This window comes from Electrophorus electricus, chromosome 2 (assembly GCF_041902795.1).
Source record: "Electrophorus electricus isolate QZ-2024a chromosome 2, ASM4190279v1, whole genome shotgun sequence".
Classification (NCBI taxonomy): Eukaryota; Metazoa; Chordata; class Actinopteri; order Gymnotiformes; family Gymnotidae; genus Electrophorus; species Electrophorus electricus.
In genome coordinates this window covers 32,535,530-32,551,992 of record NC_137498.1, presented here as the reverse complement: position 1 = coordinate 32,551,992, position 16,463 = coordinate 32,535,530, and the positions used below count along the sequence as shown (strand labels likewise).

The 16,463-nt window shown below is 46.1% G+C and overlaps 1 protein-coding gene across 5 annotated transcripts in view; it reads right to left on the bottom strand.

Annotated features, from left to right (window-relative positions):
• sdk1a (sidekick cell adhesion molecule 1a) overlaps window positions 1–16,463 on the bottom strand; it is a 181,967-nt gene that overhangs the window by 66,358 nt on the left and 99,146 nt on the right. For 3 of the 5 annotated variants that reach the window (XM_035528817.2, XM_081699294.1, XM_081699295.1), the window contains exon 5: window positions 10,059–10,192. The exons of 1 other annotated variant lie outside the window; for it this stretch is intronic. In XM_035528817.2, coding sequence (XP_035384710.1) covers window positions 10,059–10,192 — 134 coding nt within the window. Of the gene's footprint in view, window positions 1–10,058; window positions 10,193–10,727; window positions 11,402–16,463 lie in introns of those variants that run through there. One more of the 5 variants, XM_081699299.1, reaches the window with a different exon arrangement.

Genomic DNA, 16,463 nt, shown 5'->3' with positions numbered 1-16,463 from the left:
AGCTGGGTTTGTTCGCTTATCCAGAGAAAAAAAACTTTAATTCCAAATTTAAGTCACAATGTTCAAGAAATAATGAGAACACCAACTGCCGTTTCCACAAATTAATTACACCACGCATGCGTGCACGCACGTGCACATACACACACGCACACACACACGCACACACACACACACACACACACACACACACACACACACACACACACGTACACGTACACACACACACACACACACATACACGTGCACACACACACACAAACAAACACAAACAAACAAACATTCCAAACTTTTTTGAACAAGTGAGTAAAAGGTTCCTATTGGCAAAGTGGGCTGCAGTGCTGTGGATAAAGGCCACCCAGTGCTGGTACAGATCCAAGGCAGTGAAAAGGGCAGTACACATAGCTGTCGGCTATCTCATTTTTACCTGCCTCACCCACTTCATTCTGTCTGGAAGCATATATGTAGCATATTCATTAGCCTTTATGCAGATGTCCTGCAGAGCTTCAAAAACTCTATGTGTAAATATAATCACTCTACATGTACTAAAATTGCTTTTAAAGAATTACACAAGGCCATTTTTTCAAATTTGGAGGTGTACCTATTCACAATTCACTGCACTCCAGAAAGAAGCCATTGAAATTATTCTTTACCAGGCAAGCCTTTTCCTTTGAAAGCTCCTTCGACAATTTTTCCAACACTTCAAGTGCACACTGTCCCACCAGGTCTGCCCATGGCATCACAGATAAGGTCACCACCGCCCTCGTCAGCCACCCCATGAAATAAAGCACCAGAGCTTGTCCGTTGCTGGACCCCAAGACACCCTTATCACCTGTGTGTGTGGGTGTAGCCAGAGAGGTAGAGGCACTGCCTGGCATGAGTACTACTGGTGAGGTTGCGTGCTGTGGGCTTAAATGTTACCCTCCTTCTACACCACTCCAAGAGACAGTCATTACTCCCTCCCCACAAAACCACCACCCCACCCACAGCGCTCCATCATTACAAGGTTCTGTCTCACAGCCAAATTATAGGCTGTGCGTGCATGTGTGGAACGGGCTGGAAATTAAACGGCACAGACATGGTGTAGGAGGGTCTGTGGCCAGGATTAATGCAGCATGGAGCTTTGCTGGCTCCAGTCCTGCAGCTCTTTATATGCATAAGAATTCTTACACATGTCCAACAGGTAAAATGGCGCAGGGATTTTCATAGAGGCAGCACTATACAGATTATGATAGTTAACAGCCATGAAATATAGCTAGATTATTTTACAATGAAAGCAACAAAGGGATCACATTCTTCATTTATATAGACTTGCGTTTTCAGTAGACTGAATAATCTAGAAGGAAGCTAGTGCTTGTGCTACCTGGGTGTAGTTTCCACACAGATGCATTCAGTAACCCCAAAAATATCAAATAATTACAGGGCTCTGGCAAATGCTCTGCCCCACCAACCACCATATGCTCTTGCACCACCAAGAAGTACACTCAGAAACAGCTTAACACCCACATAGACTCATACACCCACTCACCCACAGACACACACTCACACACACACACACACACACACACACACACACACACACACACACACACTCCCTCCCCACCCACACACACACACACACACACACACACACACACACACACACACTCCCTCCCCACCCAGACACACACAAACACACACACACACCCACTCACCCACACACACACACACATATACCCCCCCCACACACATACACCCCCGACCCACACACACTCACACATACACTCCCTCCCCACCCAGACACACACAAACACACACACACACACACTCACACTCACACACATACATTGACCCACACAACAGTCACACACACAGACTCATACATCACACACACACACACACACACACACACACACACACACACACACACACACACACACACACTCACACACACACACACACACACACACACACACACACTCACACTCACACACATACATTGACCCACACAACAGTCACACACACAGACTCATACATCACACACACACACACACACACTCACACTCACACACATACATTGACCCACACAACAGTCACACACACAGACTCATACATCACACACACACACACACACACACACACACACACACACACACACACACACACACACACACACACACACACACACACTCACACTCACACACATACATTGACCCACACAACAGTCACACACACAGACTCATACATCACACACACACACACACACACACACACACACTCACACTCACACACATACATTGACCCACACAACAGTCACACACACAGACTCATACATCACACACACACACACACACACACACACACACACACACACACACACACACACACACAAGCAGCCCTTTAGTGTGCAGCATCCATTCACTGGCTCCTCATTTGCCCAAGCCCAAGAATCCCAGTCAGAAAAGGAGAAGGGTTTAGCCTACATTCGTTTTTACGTTCTGCTTTCAGAGCTACTGTTGGGTGGGGGTAGGCAGGAACCGTGTGCACTGACTCTGCAAAAGGTTAACGATCCAGTGGCCAGGGGGCTGCTCCCCACAGAGCTGGAGGGGGGACTGGTAATTGAGTACAGTGCCAGTGAGCAAAGGAAAAAGTCTGGCCAGAAGTTCAGGATTGTGGGCCAATCTTTCTCTCTCTCTCTTGCACTCTCACTCTCTTTTTCTAGATCCCTCTCATCTCCATCTCTGTCTCTGTTTCTCCACATCCACACACAGACACACACAGAATACACCAATGCAGGACCTTACTTAACTTTTGATGTAACTGCTGACTATACTGTCCCTGTCCCAACAGACAGCAGTGACAGCTAAAACACATACTGGTGTATACCTAACCAACTCAGTCAAAACACGTAGTGTGAGCCTGACTAGCTAAGTTGAAACATATTCTGGTGTGAACCCGACCAACTCAGTCGAAGGGGGTAATAAAAGGGATCAGTCTCGGCACTTTAAAATGAGTTAAAAAAAACAACCCTCTGCGTTCTCTTCAAAGAGTTCCTGTGCTCCCAGAGGGTAAATTAAGAACGAGAGGCTGCTATTTGTCAAGAAAGCTTCTACACTTTCAAAACTATCTATTAAAAATAGCTTTTTGAACTAAACTGGTGGTGCAGGGCCCCAGATGAAAGCAGCGGAAACTGCATTAGGCATAGTGCCCCCCTCCTCATACCCTCAAACCCCTCACACCCGTCCCCCATGGCCCTTTCCCGTTTATTCACTGCTCATCTTTCCAGCTACTGCAGCAGGATGGTTGTCATCTGTAACTGCACAGAATGTTTTCAGACACGTTGCTGGAAGTCATCATTCCAGTAACATTTGCAGGCCACACCCTCCAAGCTCTGTTTCCGCAAACAGGGTCGCTAAGCGGAGTTGCATCCTGCACTAATATTACACCAGCCCAAATGATGCGGCATTAACAAATAGGGTCCAAATGGCCCACCTCCACTGTCCATTAGCATATGTGAGTGGCTATAAACTGCCAAGCCATCCCACAAATCCACTTCCAAACTCATCAGTGGCTCTAGTTTTCTTGACATGGCCTGCACTGTGCCACTGGCCTTGGGGCAGGATTCAATAGCAAATACCAATAATATTACATTAAGTGCTCCTTTATGGTTGCCACATTAACAGCCATTGTTCAGCTCGCATTGCGGAACGGCTTGCAGCAATTCCCTGCCAAGGTAATTCAGTTAAGCAGCGAGCATGAGAAACGGCAGGTGTCACACTTGAAATACAAATTGGGGGCGACCAATGACAGGAGAGGCAGGCTAACTCCCCAAAGCATGCAAAGGAAGAGAGGGAAGTACACATGTGCACAAGCTTGTATGTACATTGCGCATGTGTGCAAGTTGCACTATGATTCGCTAACCATGGCAGCCTGAAATCTGAAATGATGACAACAACAACAGTAACAACAACAACAAAAAACAACAACTTGAGGCCATTGGGTTTGCACAATTATTTTGGAATACAAATGGGTAGAAAGAATTATTTGGCAAACATAAGGAGGCAAACCAGTGTTGATTGGACTCTATGTACCAGTCCTGCTCCGTTACCCTGACACTAATGACATAGCTCATTATAATTACAGATAAGAGGCACTGCAGCACACTGGATTAGACAAGAAGGAGACGTCCACTGCTCCTGTCTACCATCCTCTCCGTCTTAGCACTGCACCTTGTTTTATCAAAACAACAGCCTCAACACGAAAGCTGGATACATCAGAGCTCAGATCTTCACCGCACTTCAAAGCCATTAGTCTAGAATATATTTCCATAAAGAGGCTGTGATAGGGGCTAAAGTGTTATTATTGAGTAAATGTGTTATTGTGTTTTCTAGAAATGAGTACTTCGCCATTATTTGCAGGCCCTCTTCTTGTGTTGAAACACTAATGCACGCACGCACACGCGCTTCAGTCCCGTCCACCACTCGCCTCTCTTTTCCGCACCCATACTGACCTGCTCTTTGTAGCTGCACTCACCCCTAACCCCCCAAACCCCCACCTACCCCAAATAACTCTGATGCACTGGCCCATCACAAATGTGTTGCTTTCGATGTGGCCTTGGCAGTGGTAACGTCAGAACCAAAACACCAGCCGTCCCATAAACAGCCTGAACCAACACACTGCTGTGCCCCATTTCCACTGGCAGCAGTGCTCCGTCCACTGGGACCGACAAGTCAGTGACATATTTGCCCCACTTTTCTTGACCACGGTGACGTAGCACTGTGAACAGGAGCGCAAAACCAGCGTGCATTGATTCAAGAAGGCCTACAGACTCATGGGATTTTAAATTTAAATTTTATTTTAATTTTTACCTTCTTTATTTTACAGGCTTTCTTAGTGCTGCCTGCTTTACAGTAGCCAAGGAATTCATAATACATACATTTCACAAATGTAAAATAATAATGTAGAGGGCAGAGCAGCTGAGTGGGTTGTGTTACTGCATTGCCTTTTGTTTACTCTTGTTTATATGGTCTGGAAATGCACATGTTGTCACTGAAGTAGCGAGTGATTATTACACCATGCGGCTGCCATATGTCCCGGCGGTCTGGCATGTAGCGTGCGAGGAGACGGAGCCCATTGGTCCTGGGTCAGGAACGCCTTAGTGGCACAGGGTTACTTTTGTGGCATGTGTCCACTCTTCAGTTTATGGTCTCATTTGAAAAAGTAATTGCACTGAAGCCATGCATGTCTAAATGACTGCCGCAGGCTGGTAACGTTTCACTCTGCAGCTCCTTCATATTATGGAGTCGTCAGAGTAAGCAACTACAGCGGGCATAAAAAAGTGATAAGAAGTTTCTGGCAGGACAATGAATTAAAATGGCTGGGTTGCTGGACTGCAAGTGACAAAATAAGTAGGTCACTTGTCCGGGACCTTGTGATCTCACAGTGTAAAGTTTAGGGCATTATAAGGTAAAACAGTGCCAGTGTTCAAGATACAATATAATCCACTAAGCTTTGGCATTGTCTCATATCACAAAAGCAAAGACTAGGGGCCATATCCTAATAGACTGAAGACAGTATGGCCCTTGGACAATAGATGTAAGAAAAAAGCATTAATCAGACAGCTGGCTGACTTGCCACAGAATGGACAGCTTTGTGAGAAACAACCATGCCCCATAGCAACCTTTGAATTCCATTTAGATCAGTGGTCACCAACCCTGTTCAAGGAGATCAGTTTTCCTGAGTTCAGTGCCTGTTACGATCTAACACTTGATCTAGCCAGTCAATGTTTGGAGGTGGCACTGATTATCAGGATCAGATGTATGTGATCTATTTATCACAACAGTAGATCTCCATGAGTAGATCTGGTGATTGCTTGACTAGATTATCAGTGTTAACATGATCCCATGTGAGACATCTCATCTGACATATCCTTCCTCTTCAGTTCTACATGCAAACTGGTACAGACCACAACAGCCAAATAAACATGAGTCTCCGAGTACAATAATGAGCACGCCAGACAAACTAAAATAAAACCCTCAAAGTGTAGTAACGACCATGTTGGACAAGCCAAAATAAGAGCCTTAAAGGTGGGCCAGAGCTCAACATAAGCTTACGATTAACAGGCTGTAACCGAGTCCACTGCTGCCCCAAAAGGCCACAGCTCCATCTATAAATCGGCTTCAGTCTCAACGGACAGCTGATTATTCGTCTACGATATGGGCTGTGAAGACGGATGCCTGAAGAGCCTCCTGTGTACTAATGAGAAAAGAGGCACATCCACAGCGGCCAACTGCCACGGCCCAGCCAATCAGCCGCTGTCGCCTCCTATCAATCTCCACTCAAATTACAGGTGACAAGTTATCAAATCTACGATATTACAGACTAAACACGGATCTCCCAGGGGACCTATTTATTTAAGATATAGGCAATTAAACAAGGCGCGGCCTGTCAGGGCTGGCAAGTCTGTGCAGGGGCTCTAAAGCTAATTTCATCCTCTTAATAGAAAGCAAACAGGGTACAGAAGGAGAAAGAAAAAACTGCAGAACGCAGGCAATATTAGCAACACATGCAGTGGGAGGAAAACTGGGGGTGGAAAAAACAGGGCATGAGCCCGAGCTGAGAGCCACTGCTTTAATCATCTCAGGTCCCGTGGGTCAGTTTATGGCGCAGGAAGACGGCTTTTGTTTGAATGTAATCTGCCGGCAGGAAAAGGATAATAAAAATTTATGGTGTTGTTCGTTAAATCTTAATGGCATGATCCGACAAATATTCCACTATTGTCTTCCTGTGCCCTTCTGTGATGGTTTCTGGAGTCCCGATTGTGGTGATGGTTGCTGATGTGTCTGGAGCAGGCTCCGTTAGCTTTGTCCCAGCTACTACACAGGTCTGTGTGTAAGAGACCTCCAAGTTCCCCTAAGAATCACTGCTAGCCTCACTGTCAAACCATAATATTCTAAATTGGAAGGATGTTGGAACTCACATTTTGGACCTTCAGGCAGGACTGTTTATCATATATCAAGTAGATTCGACAAAAATATGACAGTGGCAAAGCCTTTGAAAAAAAAGAGTGAGGAGAAAGCCAAAGCCACAGGCATACTTCTACACTAAGCTGGCCTAGAAGGACAACACGGTAAATGTTTTCCTCATGTGGCCCACAGGTAATCTACTGGTTTGATTCAATACAGCAGCACACATGCCAGACCTGTTGGAGCTTTGTTTGTCTTTGTCCAGCGGCTAAGGCCGAGGCTCATTCGGAAAGCATGAGGAATGGCAGTAAAATGTTCTGAGATGGAGGCACAGGGACTTGGCTCAGTATCTGGAAGAGTGAATGCATTTTTCATGTCCATATATAGAACCCAAACAATGCATCTTTGTTCATTGATTTAAATCACATATGTAATTTCTAATAAAGGCAACCTAGCAAACTCGATCGACCTATTTTGAAGATAACTGATTTGTCAGTTCATGAGAAAGATAAAACACAAACTCCATTGTGCTTCCTGCGCTGAGGCTTGATGTGTTGTGTGAAGAACAAACAGTGAGCAGCTCTTCTCCACAAGATTCTGAAACCTTCAAACCACAAGAAAGGACTGCTCGCCCACAGCACGCTCACCTGTGTTCTGCAGATGAAAATCATCACAATAGATGTGAATTCTTAAAATCCAGATCTCAAAGTCCCTTTCTGAGAATAAATAAATTGGAATAAATAAAAATCTTGTGAAAATTGTTGAATGACACCACTACAACTATGCCTACCTAGGAAACTGAATAATCCATAGAAGGAAATGAAAATTAATCTGAGCTTCAAGACCAGTGATTGAGCAAACAATAGGAGTAAGTGCCAGCTCTGTTTTTAAAATGGTGGATGATTATTCAGCCAGAAGAAATGAAACAGAACCAAGCACACGGTTGCCTCCAAATGAGATCATTAGTAACGGCAAATAATGACGGAGGTGGTTAGTCGAAGCCTATTTCCTTTCAAATAAATCAGGCACGGCTGAATGTGAAAAGCAGCCCAAAATGCCAGCGAGGGTGACAGGCAGGCCATGCTCGGATAAACGGTCCAAGTCCATGTGTTTACTCCACCACATGCTCCAGTAAATCCTCCCAAATAATGAAGGGGGACTGTCTGCGCCTGTCTTTTTGATTTTAGATGACAGTGATGGCCAAACCTGCAGAGGAAGACTGCACTGCTCTGTGGTGACAAGCTCTGGACCTGATCCAATGGGTTTCTTTACCTGGATGAACCTGTCCCCCCTAGGGGAGAGACAGTTGAGGTGGAGTGGCAAACAGCTCTAAATGAGATCCATGTCACCCATGACAAAAGCTTCTCTGCAGATACACAATAATTCATCTTTTCAAATCACTTTTAAGGAATTGTTCAAAACAAGAAAAGATATTGTGTTGCTATGTCTGGCTTAGCCTGCCCTCATTTCATGAGTAATCTTTTACTAAAAGCTTAAATCCCAAAGAACAACAATTTCAGCTGGGCTTTAATTTCATAAGCAGTCCAAACAGAGCACACAGGACAAGCAAATTAAGGAAAGCAGAAGTGAGGTCAATGCTCTTCAAAGAAAAGCCATTCCCTCCAAATAATTTGGAACGCTTGAGGTCCAGCTTTGAGGTGAATGGTGGGTAATTTTTCGACAGGCACTGTGGAATCACAAGGGCAAGCCTGACATTTAAATGTAACTTTCTGAACGTTAACGACAGTGGCAGCTTGCATGCGCCTGAGTCCTTCAGTGTGACTAATGGGGATTTCACGTGGGATGTTCCCAACTGGATACCAGCTGCTTTGGGTTGTGTTTACCAACTGAAAATAGGGGTGTGGAAAGGGTTCTGTGGGGCTGCCACAGTGCAGACACCTGCTGTGCTCTGTGAAGTTTCTTAAGTAACAGGGGAATGCCAGCATCAGTGGGGGAATGAATTACACTGGGTTAATTTCCATTGTATACTTTGCAAACGAGGTACAATGCTGGCACTTCAGTGTATGCTCTCTCTCTCTCTCTCTCTCTCTCTCTCTCTCTCTCTCTCACACACACACACACACACACACACACACACACACACACACACACACACACACACACACAAACATGCAAAGGCAGGCACATGGACATACACCTGCAGGTGTTCCACAGAAAAAAAAACCCACACACATAACAGGAATACACACAAAGGAAAATGTAAACAGGAAAACTAATTAAGATGAACATGATTACAATGTATCTACATTCTGCTCAATAACTCAGCACTCATTTTTTGATGTGAGCGTGAAATCATATGGTGCTAAATGAGAAAAGGAAATCAGTAGCTTAGTAGGTCAAGTTAAAAAGTTAAAAGGCTCTTACTTAAGAGGTACTAAACATGATTTAATCATCTTGATATTAGAACATGTAACTCAGTTTAAACATCATCTCCCTAAACCTACAGGCACATTCCTCTGCTCACCTCTGCCTCCTAGAACTGGTGCTATGAGTCCATTAAAACTTCAGCTTGAAATGAAATCATTAGTTTGATTCATCTGCCTTTAAAATATAATAAGAAACTGCTGCCAGTTTCTCTCCTATGTCTGATTCTGGTTTGCATACGTTGTCTGATTTTTTGCTCTTCACTGGCATACTGGTCACAACCGTCTGATGATTGAGATAGTTTGTGCAGGCCCGGCCCTTGTGTGGGAACATAGAGAGTGTGTTTAGGCCTGGTCCTTGTGCGGGCACATGCATGCTTCTCTGGACCGAACCCCAATGCCTGCCAGGCCAAAACAAGGACGGGACAGGCAACCAGCTGGGCCGAGCAGGTCACTTGAGACGACTGTCACAGCTCTCCCAACACCCACCCACCACCAGGGACGAGTCTAGTCCAGCAGTGTGAGAGCGAGACTCTGAGCTTCAGTGTTAATTTCATCTCCTGAGTGTCTAACCTTAAATGCAGGATTGGAAAATTCAAAGTTTGGCCATAGAGTTGAGGCTGCAGATGTCCTGTCAGTCCTTTCCAGTTGCTGTCAGTGGCGATATCTGGAGTCTGGCAGGGTTCAGTGAAGGGACAAGACAGCAGCTTACAGCTATCAGCTCTGTGCTTACCCGCCACGTTCAGGTAGACGTTTGGGCTCGTCTTGTTCTCGCCGTTCTTCTCATTGAAAGCCTGGACGTAGTACCTCCCTGCATCAGTGGCGGCTGTGGCCAGCACCACCAGCTGGTTCTCCAGTGTTATGGCCCTGTGAAGAGCGACAGAAGAAAGTGAAACAGAAGCATTCGCTCTAGACCTCTACGGAACCCTGACAAATTTCACTCATGCTGTTTATCGACAGCATTTCAATTAGCAGCCTGCTGCTGTCGTATCGAGTTCCATTAAAGTGTCTGTGCTGCAGGGAGTCTGGACGTGGGGCTTGACTGAGAGGCACCAAGCACACAGGAACTTCATGGGCACTGTGCACTCTCAATGTACCTGATCCCTCATTCTGACATAAGCAGAGAATCAATGAGCTGCAAGGGTCATTACTAGCAAAAATGTTCTGCTTTGATGGTATAACCCCACAAGATAGCCTCGTGCTCTCTGAGCCCACCACTGAAAAATGGACAGAGGCAACCTTAAGGTAAAACAGTGAGGCAGACTTAACATGACTATAGAATCAAAGATAAGCTTTGGGATGTGGACCAGATTCTTGCAAGATGAAAATATTATTCATGTAAGGTTAGTCTACAGAGAGCAAGCAGTGGATCACCCTTTCAAAGAACTCGCATGCAACACACCTTTCAGCAGACTTCTGTGGCACTGAAAATCACACTCAGGCAGCTGACACTGGGAAGCCAACGACTCCTGCTCATCGGGACCTTTCGTTCTGACTCTTCAAGGTGAAATTAGCATCTCAAACCAACGTGGAGCTGCAGAGCTTGGGCACCTTTGATAACCCATGGCGGATGGAGCACGAGGCATTTCGCCTTTCTTTCAGAAGATGAAAGGAGGCGAGGCATGCACACCCCCTGACCTCCTCCATCCCCCTGTTCTCACTCCATCCTTCTCTGTCCCTCTTTTTTTTTGCCTAATTGATGACATGTTCAGGTACATATCAACGCAGCTTCGGTGCGCTCTCATGGCTAAGGTGCAGTCCACGCAGGGCAGCCCAAGGGAGAGGAAAAAAAGTCCCATGTGATGGTTTTTTCTAGACTGCGCTAACAGGCTTGAGCAAGGGCCGCACTCATCGCCCACATTTGAGCTGGCTCACCGAGCGAGACGGCTGCGTCACTGAAACCTTTTTTCAGAGAAAACAGAGGAGAAAGGATATGTGCCATGCAGGAACAGCAGGGGCCATCCGTGGTGAGTGATGTCCCCAGAGCAATGAACACTCTGCCTCACGCTTTTGCTTCTGCTCCTCCAGTGTCCCTTTACTAGACGTGGATTACCATGAAGAGAGGCATGAGAGAGTGTGAGGATTGTGAAGGACACGGTGTGGTCAGATGATTAGCAGGATGCTCTGCTTCACTCTCTGACACCTGGCTGCTGTTTCTGCCCGACCACGCTCTTGAGACTGTGCCAGGGAAACACACGTGCCCCTCGCTGATGTCAGCAGCAGGTTGGAAAGGTCACAGCGACCCAGCCTTGATGGTCTCTTAATTAATAAACATTCACAGGCCTGAAAATAGCCTGGCAAGTGCCAAGCAGCCTCCTGAAGCGATGACTGTTCAGGCTCAGCTTCACGATGTAAGGCTGCGAGGCTGCAAAGTGCTGGTGAGCTCCGACTGTAGTTGAGGTGGCTTTGTTTAAGAAGAGAAAAAGAGAGAGGACAGCATTTACTTTGTTTTCTGTATTTATTTATCTTACTGTCTGTCTGTGCACCTGTCTATCCATCTAGCCATCTACCTATTTATTTATTGTAGCAAGAAAAATTGATCTGAGTAGTGCAATAGGTGATTTTTTGATTAGTCTGGCTAGTTTGGATTCCATTACAATTCTCTAGATAAATGGCCCCTGCCAGGGACTCGGTAAACAAAGAGCACTATCAGAGATAATGGGCAGGCTTGTTCTGTATCCCCAAGGGCCACGTGCCTCTTTGATATGAGCCCACAACTTATTACACATGCAGCTGGGGAGCCACACCAAATGTTAATCCACTTAGGGAAGGTGCTGGCGAGCCCAGGTAATCTAAATATTCAAAGAATGCAGCCGCTTGGGTTTGTTAAAAAAAAGAAAAACGTTCTTTTTGCCAGCCCACAACCACCCGCCCCCCTCATTCATCCACCTGGCTATTTCCAAAAGTGGAAAGAACACTTTAACGATTCGATGGCTCAGGAATAAAAATGTAAAGATGAATTTACAGTGATAGGTCCTTTATCATAATACCTTCCTCTGTGATTGTTCCACATTTTTGGGGGCAAGGGGATGAGCGGTGTTTTACAGTACATCGACATCATTTAAATTATTTTGTCCTTCTCTCTGTCCTGCTCTTTGGAGGAATATTATTTATGCAGTTTACCTTATGTTTCTGTGAGCAGAGCTATTCGAAGACATTATGCATTATGAAGCTTCTTTGTAATACTGTGAATCGTGAACACTACTGTGAAGTCTATAGTATAATTCTCCTGGGCATTGGACAACCACTGGAGAGATATTACATTAATCAACATTGCGGGTACCTGCTTTCAGAAAGCTGTTTCAGATAATATTTGTTTTCATTTGCTGCCATAAATTACACTCTCAAAATAGGCTTACTAGTCTGAGATGTATGACAAAGTAATTAAAATGTCAGCAAGTCATACTGGGCTCCTGCTTCTACTAAAACCCCAACTGTGTGGATTTCTCTGTCATTACATTTTGATTTATGATGCTTCTCAGCCTATGGAAAGCCTTCACCAGCCACATCAGATCAGGGAGCAGCTCTGCTCAGACCCTGGGCGTGGAGATAAGCGCCAGTGCGTGCTGTGCAGAGAGCTCTACTACATAGGAACATGTCAGGAAACAGTCTGAAGCCAGTCACCACTGAGGCACCTCCATCTCGTGCAGGCGAGGAGCCTAAGGAGCAGATGAAAGGAGTGGGTGGAAGAGGAGACTCCTCCATTCACCATAAAACGTCACCAATCTGTGGTACAAAGCCTGTGCAGCCCTGCACGTATGCATGAGAGCCAGAGAGAGCCACAGCAAGATGCAGCGAGCCCCGGTGAGACGCAATGAGACGCAGCTCTGATGGAAGGCTCCCTGAGAGATAGCCAGCGATGGAGAGTGACAGCGGCCCTCTGTGTCTTGTTTAGCCTCCTGGTTAACCATTATGCAGTTAAAGTGAAAAAAACTCATTCTGGGTGACTTCCGGCACTGAGGCCTGGGTGTGTACACAGTTGAATTCACATTCCCGTGTATGCTCACACACACCTTTACAAGGGTTCTCCAAGAAAAGAGCTGCTGCTCCTACAGTATGTACTTCCCTTGAAGTTCCCTTGATGAATCTTGCGCTCAGACAGAAGAAAAGAAAGAAGTCCTCAGCCTCCCGAACTGTGCCACCCTGCTCACTCATGCAGCCTCAGTGTCACTTCTTGTTCCTGGCACCTGCTGCATTTTAACAGTAACCACCTAAAACACGAAGCTAATGCCAGTAAGAAAGCAGCTGGCTAAGCCATGTGCAGCCTTGCATAGAGAAGAGACCGCATGAAGAGCGTGTGGACAGGGGGAGGTGTATCACAAATGCTCCTAGCCTTTCTTCTCCTCTCCACTCTTCTCCTTTTCAACTATTCTCACCTCTCCACCTTGTTCTCTACTCCTTTCTTTTTCCTCCTTTGTTTCTTCTCCATTCTGCACCTCCCCTCTCTGTTCTGCTTTTCTCCTCTCATCTCCTCTCCTTTCAGAGCCATGGCTAGCTGGCTTTTCTGTATTGTAATACATGGCAGAATGCCTTGCTTCCCTCATGCTGGGGTGTTGAGCCCTGAGTCCAGATGATCAATGGTGTAAATGCGGCGTCAGCCTGAAATCTCTGCGCAGGCCCCATCTGAGCCGCTGCCCAGCTTCCCAGATTTGATTCTCTTAATATCCATTAGGGGAAGGCCTGTTACAGTGCCCTCCCATTATCAAAGTGCTGGAGATCTGTGGTCAGCGATTTACAAGCACAGGAAAGCCTGATGGTTCACGCCTCCGCACAGCACAGAGGTGTCAGATATGCGTGAAGAAGCCCGCTAACATCACACACGCAGGGCCATGCTGGGTCTATTAACTTCTGCAGCCAGACAAAGTGGACAGACCACAGTCCTGCAAAAGTTGGGAGGGAGGTTTCAAGGGAATGTTTCAGCCTGGTTAGCGTAGCTGTTGTCGAAGACAATGCACTGTCAAATGTTTTGTGGAGAAAAACAAGCAGAGCTGGGTGGCTTCTGCTGGCTGCTCAGAGAGGAATGGTTCTTGAGTGATCTTCCTCTGTGATGCCTGAGACTACACAACACTGTAGTAAATTTAACACCGCATCTCAGAGAAACACCCACTGGAAACCCAGCTCCTATCTTTGGTTTGCCTCTGGTGCTGGAATGCAAATGTACAGTCAAGTTTCCCAGACACACAACAGCATGCAGGCACAGAAGAAAAGCTCACATGAAAAATGTTCACATGCCATTCCCGCTATACAGTACACATACATTAAGGTATAGATAAACCTGTAGAATGCTGGGACACAGCATATCCAGAGATTTCCCCTGCCTCCTCAACTTCTCCATATCTGCCCTGAAGTTTGTCTTGCCCTCTTTGATATAAAACAAATTCAGGTCCATTTCACCATAGACAATCAAATATATACAAGACGTGAAGGCCAGTGGTATTTTTAGATAGTTTAGATAGTATTTTTTTCACCTCCATACTGAGGATATGAGATCAGCATTAATGGTACTGGGTAAAGCTCTCAGGGAAACTGCAAGCTGAGCTCCAGAGTGAAAAAAAGCCTTGCTTAAAATACAGCTCGACAAAGTGAACGGATGTACTTCTCCCATATACAACTTTCAAGGCATATCAAAAGGACCTTTTTCTGAGCCTCTTCCTGTTGCAGCCCCAGAAAGCTGTGTGAGGTTGGGGTGTTCACTCCAGCTCTGCTATCTGCAAAAAGATGACTTAAAAAAAAGGTGAGCAGTTTTTTTTATCTATTGCAAAAAGGCAGAATAAACAGGCAACAGTGTCATCGGAAGCAGACGACTCTGTTCATTAGCTGTGGTGCATTGCTCTGGGCTGGGTGGGGTTCTGGGAAACGTGGAAACACATCAGAGCACAGCATAACGCCATGCCATAAACAAACAGCACTACACCCTCGAGGGTCCAACTTTCTGCCCGCTTTGTTCATTTCAGATTAAACTGGGCGCCTTGGTGCAGCCATGGCAACCAGATCACAGTCACAGCCAAAAAGCATCTTAATCAAATGCAGGTTGGGAATGGCTCAGCCCCAAAAAAAACAGGCAGTGGTGTGCAGAGTAGAGGGTGGAGTCAAGCCAACCTGAGACAATGGACAACGCAGAGATGACCAACATCAAGAGGCTGGGCAAGTTCTGCTGGTCTTTTCTGCTGGGATTTTGCTGCAGAGACACTGGTTACTGCATGTAGGAAGCTTGGTGCTGTGTCTGAGAAACATTTCTCACTCATCCTCTCCCACCACCTACCGTACACACACTGTGCCAGCTGCCACCTCTGGAAAACTCTGAGCTTCTCTGATGCATTCTCACACCTTCAGTCACTATAAGACAGGGGTATAACTGCACCCAGAGAGGTGCTGGGGTTTTGGGGGTAAAAGTTTATAAGTTCACTTAGAACCTGGAGGGGGGGGGGGGGGGGGGTTGTTGGGGTAGGTTTCTTTAAATGAAATGACACACTGTCTGCCAATCTCTCCAACATTAATGCTAGCCTGCCAGTCAGAATTCACTATCCAATAAATTGGTATATACACCAAAATGGCAACAACGGCAAAAAAGCTTCGCGGCGTGTTTCTGGGCTGGTGAACACTGCTTCCCTGTGGCAGAAGCTCAGGACTTGTCTCCACCACCGTAAACATGCCGGGCTGGTGGCAGCTTTGACTTGAAGGAGCTGGAGTGGGTGTCAGACAGGCACCAATGCAGTCCAGAGCTACAGCCCTGACGAAGACAGAGTGATGGCTTTGTTGTGGTGATGCTGTCTTTGCCCTGCCGGCGACTGCTTACCTGACACAGTCCGCATCCAAAATGTTGTTGTGATACAGTACATCAGAAGGAGAGACCTGGGCACTATTCTCTTTGATGAGCAGGAGCTTTGGGAGAGTTCCCCCCACCCCCACGCTGAATATTAAAGTGCAAAAAGACTTTAAGGTGACCTAAAGTCTGTGCAAGCTTCCTGACATGTGGCAGCTAGTCAGCGACAGTGACTGTGACCTGAAAAATGCAATTTTACTTATACATATCAGCTTAAGGGTGGACAAACATTTTTCCTGTTGCACACTGTCTTGTTTGTTGCACGGCTGCCTTCAAGACTTGGTATCATTCAGTTTACAGCAGTCATTTCTATTA